This window comes from Cucumis melo, chromosome 4 (assembly GCF_025177605.1).
Source record: "Cucumis melo cultivar AY chromosome 4, USDA_Cmelo_AY_1.0, whole genome shotgun sequence".
Taxonomy (NCBI): Eukaryota; Viridiplantae; Streptophyta; class Magnoliopsida; order Cucurbitales; family Cucurbitaceae; genus Cucumis; species Cucumis melo.
Genome location: NC_066860.1, coordinates 19,739,483 through 19,749,038, shown reverse-complemented (window position 1 = coordinate 19,749,038; position 9,556 = coordinate 19,739,483). Strand labels below are relative to the sequence as shown.

Genomic DNA, 9,556 nt, shown 5'->3' with positions numbered 1-9,556 from the left:
AAATTTTAGAAGGATATCGTAATAATTCAAATTGTTACAACTCAAACCTTTATATTTCTTATGAAGAATGAGGTAAGTGAATACTAGTTTCCTAGTTATTATAAGAGGGGTAGATGCTTTAAGCCTAATTGTATTTTGGCCCAAATGAAGCCTATGCATTGAGGCTAAAACTTAGAATGCTCGTCAATCTTTTTTACTCGATGTATAGTTAACATTCTTTAATATTATAATTTTTCTTATTTCTAGTGAGTTTAAGGAAACTTGATGAACAGCCTGAGTGGTTGAAGGGAGGCAAGCTTCGAGACTATCAGCTTGAGGGTTTGAATTTTCTTGTTAATAGGTATATTTGTTATTTATTTATTATTTCTAATGAGTTTGAGGAAACTTGATGAACAGCCTGGGTTTGTTTACATTCCATATTTTTTGCTTCTTTGTCATTTAAGTGATGTTGCTAATACAAAGTAGTCAATTAGAAGAAACAACATGAAGGGCCTGTGTGTAGTATATGTGGTGTAAACGAAAGTTAATGATTTTGGCTGTTAATTCCTCCCTTTTCAGGGGACCCTTTCTTTCTCCTATAAGTCCCCACAGGCTATAGAACAGCTTACTACTATGCTTGACATGTTTGTTTGCTACTGCTTAAATGGTTTATATTGATATTGCTTGTAGAATGATTGAAGTCATCAGATTGAAAGCTAAGCGATTGTTTAGATAGTCAGGCGATCGTTGAAGGTTGAAGACTGAGAAGGCGTTTAGGATTTCTTATTTATGTCTTGTATTAGGATCTTGTTTCATGTACTATTGTAGAATATATATATAAACACAATATTAAATTTTCATTTTGTGTATACAAATGTAAAAGATAAATATTATAGTTTCTAAAATAATATTAATTTTATTAATTTGTTGGAGCGAGAAAAAAATATTTATCTATATGGATTCAATGTTGGTTTATAAAAAGTGGACAATAATACAACAATTAAATAAATATAAATTTCTAAAAATGGATAAAAACAAGCCTTTAATGTCGGTTTTAAACTGACATTATTGGCCTCTTTAATGTCGGTTTTAAAACGACATCATAGCCCAATCGACATTAAAGGGCTTCAATAACACTATCAAAGATGTCAGTTTAAAACCGACATTAAAGCTCAACCGACATTAAAGGGCTTCAATAACACTATCAAAGATGTCGGTTGAAAACTGACATTAAAGGTTTTTAATGTCGTTTTTAAACCGACATTAAAGCCCAACCGACATTAAAGGCCTTTAATAACGCTCGCAAAGATATCGGTTGCCAAGTGACATTAAAGCCCTTTAATGTCGTTTTAAACCGACATTAAAGGTCAGATTTCTTGTAGTGAATGCAATTGAATGATAATCAGAATAATAACTTTTATTAAATAATTAAATAATAAACCAATTATTCATAAAATTGTTATAGAGCACGATAAAAAACCAACAAAATTACATACAATATTTTCAAAATTTGAGACCCAGTGATAGCAATTATTTATCTGTTGAACTCCTTTTATACAAATGGTATTGTTTTTATCATTGTAAAAATTCACGGTATATCATTGATCACAAAGTTGGCTTATATTGAGTAAGTTAGTTGCAAGGCCTTCAACTAATCTAACTTCACGTAGATTTGGAAGATTTGGTTTAAGAATATTACCTTTTGTAAGTATTTTTTTTCTAGCTGATCCATCACCAAAAGTCACATGTCCAAATGTACATTCTTTTAATTCAGAGAAAAATGCTTGATTTCCAGTTATATGTCTAGAACATCCACTGTCGAAATACCAGTCATCTGTAGTTGATGTGTGGATGGTGTTAAAGGCTACATTGCGTTTATTGGAAGTGGATTTAATTCTCTATTCTATTTTTGGTTGTTTAGGTTTGTAAATAATATGAGTGGATTTTTTAGGATTTCTCTGAGTTTGAGTGGAATGATAGAAATTCTTTTTGAGAAGTTTATAGCATGAGGGTCTACCATGTCCATACTTTCCATAGTAATGACAAATCCATTTTTTTGGTTTTCTTCTGTTTTATGTTGTGTTTGATAGAACAGACTTTAAAATTTTCCGTTAAGTCTCTAGTTTTAGCTCGAACAAAAATGGTTTTTGGATTCTTTCTCCAATTTTCTTTTTGGTTTTATGCCCAATACCTTCTATATTTGAACAACTTTTCCTAGTCTCAAGAATTTGATTGAGATTTTCTGTTCCAGAATAGCATTTTAACAAACTTGGTAATGTTGTCATATTCAGCTCTTGTATTCTTCAAATTTTTTTTAAAGTGGTAATGATGGTTAATAAACGATGTTTATCTACTAATAATTATTGTACTTTGTCCTTCTATTGTTTAAGAACTAATAAGTCTTCTTGTTGATGAAGTTGATTGTAAGTTATGTTATTATATGGAGTGATAACATATGAGTCTTCAGGGTTTGGTTCTGGTTCATTGTTAGTTAATATACTACTAATGAAAGCTCGATTATTTTCTTCTTCACTACTGTTGGAATTTGATTCAGTATCTAAAAGAGTTGCTGTAAGAATTTTTTTTTTGTTTCTTCAAAAAATTTGGACACTCTGCTTGATAATGTCCAGATCCTTCACATTCTCTACACCTAAATGACCTGTCTATTTTAATTGTATCTTTATCAGTGTCTCTTCTTCTCTTATAAAAGTTGTTTTGATATTCGCCGTTATTTCCATAATTGTTTGGTCTATTCTTAAATATTTTATCAACTTTGGAAAACTATTTTGTAAGCATTGCTATGGAATCAATTAAATTTTCAGGAGAAGTTTTATCTTTCTTAGGAAGTTTTTCATCCTTTATTGATTGGAATGCTACTTCGTTCCCTTTCTTGTCTTCTTCAATTGTAGCAACTTTCATATCAAACCGTCTAGGTAGAGATCTTAAGACTTTTCTAACTAGTTTACATTCAAAAATCCTTTCTCCAAGAGCAAATGACTTGTTTGCAATATCGAAGACTCTAACATCAAATTCAACTAGATTCATCCTTCATCATTCTTAGGAATTCAAATTTTGGACTTAATAATTGTAGATGTGAGGTCTTTACTTTGAAGTTCCTTCATAAGCAACTTCAAAAGATTTTCAAGATTCTTTTGCAAACGTACATGTGTTTATTGATTTAACACATTTTGATTGACTCCATTGTAGATAGCATTAAGAGCATGAGAATTTCCAAGTGAAGCTTGATCTTCAACATCAGTTCAATTTATCTCTTGTTTAATTGTTGTTTTACCATCGACAGTTATACTAGGAGGCTCTCATCCAATAATAACAGCTTTCCATGTTTTACTACAATGGATTTGAGAAAGGCAGTCATGCAAGTCTTCCAATATGCATAATTTGTGCCATCAAGAATAGATGGTCGGGTAGTAGATCCTCCTTCTTTAATGATATCCATCTATGCGAAATCCACCTCTAATACCAATGGAAAAAGTAAAATAGTTTATTTTACTTTTAAGTTGTTACTTTAGTTAAAGGCTAGAATGATAGCTAAAGGAACATGAAGCAAAAGAATACTGTAACTTTAGGGCCCGTTTGGTAACGTTATTGTTCCCTGTTTCTTGTTTTTGTTTCCATTTTTTAAGAAAGAGAGGTGTTTAATAACGTTCCTTGTTTCTCGTTCTTAAAAGAAGTAGAAACATTTCTCATTTTATAAGAAATTATTGGGAACAAAAAAAAGTAGTTTCTTCTGTTTCGTTTCTCAATTGCTTCTATTGGTTTTCTTTTTCTCAATTTATTTCTATTTGTTTTGTTTTACTTTTTCTCAATTATTTTTATTTGTTTCCTTTTATTTTTCTCAATTATTTTTATTGATTTTTTCTTTTTCTCAATTATTTTTATTGGTTTCCTTTTCCTTTTTCTCAATTATTTTTATTGGTTTCATTTTCATGTTTCTCAATTATTTTTATTGGTTTCATTTTCCTTTTTCTCAATTATTTTTATTGGTTCATTTTCCTTTTTTTCAATTATTTTTATTGGTTTCCTTTTCATTTTTCTTAATTATTTTTATTTATTTCATTTTCCTTTTTCTTAATTATTTTTATTGGTTTCATTTTCCTCTTATCTTCATCGTCTTCCCCAAATAATCATCCTCTTCCTCTTTCACTCATCGTTTTTCTCTGCACACCGTCTTCCTCTTCACCTCTCATCGTCTTCCTCGACAACCCGAACTCTTCCTCTTCACTAGACTGTTCCTCTTCGTCGGATCCATAGTTTTTGCTTGATTGTTCCTCTTTCTCGGATCCATAGTTTTCGTCTTCCTTTTTGTGAAAATATGGATTCTTTTTGTGGGTTTTTCTCTAAAGCATCATAGGTAGTAGAGTAATTCTAGTTGTCACGAAATAACGATGAGGTTGTTGAAATTGATGGATTAAGAAATGAATCGACATCATCTAAGAGAAATGGCCTGAGTAAGAGATGATATTGCCAATCAAATTTGGCAACATTTGAAGGATAAATATAATTTTATGTTTATGTTATTATTTTTATTCGTGCATTGATACTTCTTCGTATTAAATGAATAAACTTTTGATAATTTTATTTTTTATATTTGATGGATAGACCTATATTTTTGTTTAATGTTTAATTGAAGTAGATGTGAAAAATAAAAAATAAATCTAGAAGAAAATCAGTAAACAAGAAACAGTTATCAAACACATTTTTTGTTTTTGTTTTTTTTTCAAGAAACAAGAAATAGAAACAGTTATCAAACGCATTACTGTTGCATAACTGTTTCTTTTTCTAAAAAAAGAAGAAACGGGAAACAGGGAACAAGGAACAAGAAACAAGAAACAGAGAATAGGAACGTTACCAAACGGGCCCTTAATAACCCACCTGAGTGAACAAACATCTACTATTGGAGAGCTTTTAAACCTCAAATAAAGAGATTTTATTAAGATTCAAATGAGTAAGAACTCACTTCATTAATCTAAAAGACATTGCTTATATTCACTTTTGGCTTTTAAGGTCATTGGTCAATTCCCAATTTTGATGATTTTTTTAAAAATCAAATTATTATTTAAATTTAAATTTAAGATAATCATTTATGTTATTTGAAATATTTTACAACCACGACATTTACATAATAATATAATTTAGCTGAATTTAAATTAACATCATTTATGAGAAATAATATTTCAACATCATTTATGAGAAATAATATTTCAAATCAAGTTTTAACATCATATGATTAATAAAAATTATTGTATTATAGTTATTGATTTTGAAACGGGTTTTATGTGTGTTTGATAATGTTAATGTTTTATAATTATTTTTTTTTTCATATTTTAATGAATTCTATATATTTTATATTTTTTACATAATTAAATTATATTTAAACTTAAAAAAAGTAAAAATGTTAGGAAAAATAACATAAGAAACGAGAAGCAAGAAATGATTATCAAACAAGTTTTTGTTTTTGTTTTTGTTTTTCTTTTTCAAGAAACAGGAAACGAGAATAGTTATCAAACATATCTTATTTCTTGTTCTAAAAAAAGAAGAAATAAGGAACAAAAAACAGGGAACACAATACAAGAAACAAGAAACGGAAACAGAATGTTATCAAACTGACACTTAACTTATACTCTATATTGAGCTAAAATGTCCAAGTAAGGGATTAGGCGTCTAGTATCACTCCACCTAGAGATGTTGATACTTCTCTTGCTCACCGCATCTCCCCTCGATTTTAGTAGGTGAATTGGGAGCGGGCGGTTGAGAGAGCAAAACAAAATAAACAATACCAAATGTAATCAAATTGAGATGCATAACATTTTGTTAACTAAGCCACAAAATGAAGTAAACAAAAAAAAAAAAAAAAATCAATTCAATAAAATTGTGAAATAAACTACAAAGATCTTATTCTATAAAGATGAAAAAAAAAACCTCTCAAAGGGCATACAATATGTTATAAAATTGATAAAGATAAACATAAAAACGATAGAAAATGAATGTAAATCTACATGTATCACTAACATTTTGTTAACTAAGCCACCGATTTTTTTTTTTTAAATTTAAGAGCCATGTGTATGTTAGAGAATTTATATACTATAGTTTAATAACTTAATTAGAAGCACCCATAATCTAATTGTTTGAAGAATGTATAATAAATAAATTCAACTTATTACAACAATGTAGATGAATTATTCCATTCATTCTTAAAAATTAAAAAGAAAAAGAAAAAGAAAAAGAAAAAGAAAAAGAACCACAGCTTTGAATCAGAATCCATATAAGGTTGAACCTAAGATATTTATGGTTGGAGGATAAGAAAATTGAGAGACGTGATAGAGTAAGATGGATACACATTAGTCTCAAGTTTCCAGTTTCACAACAACCAATATATATATGTGTGTGTGTGTGTGTGTGTGTGTGTGTTCCTTGAAAAGTAAAGAAGAAGTCGCCATCTGTTCATTTGTTTAGGGATCCGCTTCCACCATCAGAAGAACAAAGTCGATTACACTCGCCGTGGATCGAGCCCATCCATAATTGTAATGTCAGAATTTTACAACAATAATCTTAACTATCATATAAAATTAATCTTTCCTATAAATTTAAATCAAACTGCTTCGAAGATTGCTCGTTTCCCTTCTTCAATCTGTAGCTTTCTCCACTCGGTTTAGAAGAAGCTTGTAAATTCACTTGGTATGGACCTCTTGCTGCAACTCTGAACAAACCAAGAATCATAAGAACCTCATCAAACAAATAGGGGATTCAATCATTTTAACTAATTCAAATAGGTTTCATTCTAATTACCTGTCTTTTCTCTTCTCGAAGAATCGATGCAGGGATGCTCTTCTTGCAATGGGTAAATCGCTCGAGACTTTCGTCAGAGGTTGTTCTCCGCCGTTGTCGGAAACGGCGGTGGCGATAGATCTTGAAGACGGCGCAATTCCCTTACCGGCCATGGCCATGATCTCCTCCGCCCTCTCCGACGGTAGATCATTAAACACCAACACTTTTCCGTCATAAAAAATGGTCATCTGTGTGGCAGAGGGCGGCTCTGCAGCTGGTGGAATAGAGTCCGCCGCCGCCACAGAGGCAGATTTCTCATCTGGGATTTCCATGTTCGTCAAAAAATTCATTACCACCGGTGGTCGAGTCGTCGGAAACTCATCTGAATCACAACCGTGAAAAGAAGAACAAAATCAGGTAAAATAGAAAAAAAAAATAAAATAAAAGAAACAAAAGGTTGAATTAGTTAAGAAATTTCAAATTCCAGAAAAGTAAAGTACCTTTTGGTTCAATCCTTGGAGTAATTGCAAGGCTTCTCTTCTCCTTCAAGTATTGACTCAACAGATTACAAGTCTGAGCAAAACTGGACTTCTCCGGGACCTTGCCAGACCTCCGTGCGGCGCCGGCGTTGTCGGAGGTAGTAGACATGATGGAATTGAAATTAAAAAAGAAAAAAAGGTATGGGAATTTGGAAGTGTAACTTGAATTTGGAGATCTGAAAAACTCTTTGGGTGTTCCAAATTTGATTAGATGATTGTAATTTTGGAGATGAGAAGAAGAATATAAAGAAGAGCTACCTTCCTAGCATTTTCTTGTTTTTAATTGAATTTAGTTTGATGTGTTTTGTTGGGATTGTCTTTTGAAAATTATATATTTGAAATTAAAAGCACGTGTTTTTAAAAAATAAATATAAAAATAGGGAAGAAAAGCAATTATTTACTTAAGACCTTTAATTCTAGGGGCGGAAGCAGAGTCCATATTTTCACGAATGCCCTTCCCTCTTTAGTTATTTACCAAATTGTCCTAAATCTCATCAACTTCTCATATTCCTCCTCATTTTGGGGCCTCTCTCTGTCTCTGTTAAATACCATTGTTTTCTTTTTCATACTTAATATAGTACTCGAAAATGTTGAGGAGCTACTTCTAAACCAACATTGAAACATTCGTCATACTTTTGTTTCTTTTTAATCTTTATCTTTCTTTCAAATATTGTTATTTCATCTATTAAATCTCTCTCCCTCTCTCACTCTCTATATAATATATAATATATGCATCTTTCAAATTAGGCTACCCTTGTTTTGGTAATATAAGAAAAGAAAAGAAAAGAAAAGAAAAGAAAAGAAAAGAAAAGATGGAGGGTATTTTGGTAATAAAAGAATAAAAAGAGAAGAAGGCAGCGTTGAAAGCGTGGCGTGGAGAAATAGAGAAAGTCAGGGGGAGAAAGGAGGGGGGGGGGGGGGGGGGGGGGGGAAGTTTGTGAAGTGAAGGCCCAGTGGGGGGCGGAGGGGTGAGGCGGAGGCGTGCCGACAGACATGAAATGGGGTCCCACTTTATTATATTTAATTTGTTTGAAGCGGTCTTACCACGTTTCCTTCATATTCCAAAACACACACCATCTCTTCTCTTCTCTTCTCTTCTCTTCTCTTCTCTTCTACAAAAATAAATCTCTATTATTTAACACGTGATTGATAGTTTCAAAAGTTCCCTATTCCACCGTGCACCTCCACGCCTTCTCTATATTCCATTTTTTCCTTTTCTTTTCAATCTCTCTCTCTCTCTCTCTCTCTCTCTTTTTTTCTTTTATATATATATATTTATGTAACTCTCATCTTATTCCCTATTCTCTTCACTCTCACTTTCCCTTTCTCATTTTCCCATTCTTTTCTTTTTATTCTTTTAAACGTTTTTTCTGACTTCAAACTTAAACGTTTTAACTTCATCAGCATTTAATTCGCATCTTTTTTTAGTTTCTCAAAATATTCCTCCCTCTCTCAATACTTTTTCTTTCTTTCTTTTTTAAATTAAATTAAATTTTATTTTTCTGTCTTTCTTAAATATAATAACTAAACTCTTTTTAATATTTATAAGCTATCTTTTTCTTTAATTTTCAATTTTTAATTTATTTCTTTAATTCATTGATAAAATAATACATAACAAAGAAAAAAAAAAATAGAACCTAAAAACAAAATTTATAAGCTTAAATTAAAAAAACAAACAAACAAAACAACCCAAAGGGTAACCCATTTAGTTATGTATTTTATAATGTATAATAATTTGGTCTTTATTGTGAATTTTTTATAAGATTTAAGCATTATTAGTGTTTGTTTATTATCTATTCATTTAGCCTTTATAGTTATTAAAAAATTGATGCTTAGTTGTTTATCAAACTCGCATACATATAACTAACATCCTTTTTTATAGAACTCGTTAAAATTTATAGATAAAGTTATTACAAACTTGATAATACAAAACTAGGAAAATTAAATTGTTGATTTAGATAAAAGTAAGAGAGAGAGAGAGAGAGAGAGAGAGAGAGAATTGATTTTTTAACCTAAAAATTAATTTAGTTACTCTCCAATCAAAGTTTAGATTCTCATGATAAAATGTAAGATAGAAACAAAAGAAAGTTTTGTAGATTTCCTTCTTACAACTTCTAAGAAATTTCGAGTTTCATTTTATTTTACATTTTCTTCTTAGGCTCGTTGTGTACTATTCCACGTAAATTATTAGTTAGTTCTTTTCATTTTGAATGGTTAATTGCAATTAAAATCAACTGGTACATTTGTAGGCA

The 9,556-nt window shown here is 30.5% G+C and overlaps 1 protein-coding gene across 1 annotated transcript; it reads right to left on the bottom strand.

Moving 5' to 3' along the window:
- Positions 1-6,113: 6,113 nt before the first annotated feature.
- Positions 6,114-7,663, bottom strand: LOC103499178 (jasmonate ZIM domain-containing protein 1-like). Its single transcript, XM_008462097.3, has 3 exons — positions 7,266-7,663; positions 6,787-7,147; positions 6,114-6,697 (listed from the first exon to the last, which is right to left on the bottom strand). The coding sequence occupies exons 1-3, from the start codon at positions 7,411-7,413 to the stop codon at positions 6,577-6,579; spliced, it is 630 nt and encodes a 209-aa protein (XP_008460319.1). The 5' UTR covers positions 7,414-7,663; the 3' UTR covers positions 6,114-6,576.
- Positions 7,664-9,556: the final 1,893 nt, after the last annotated feature.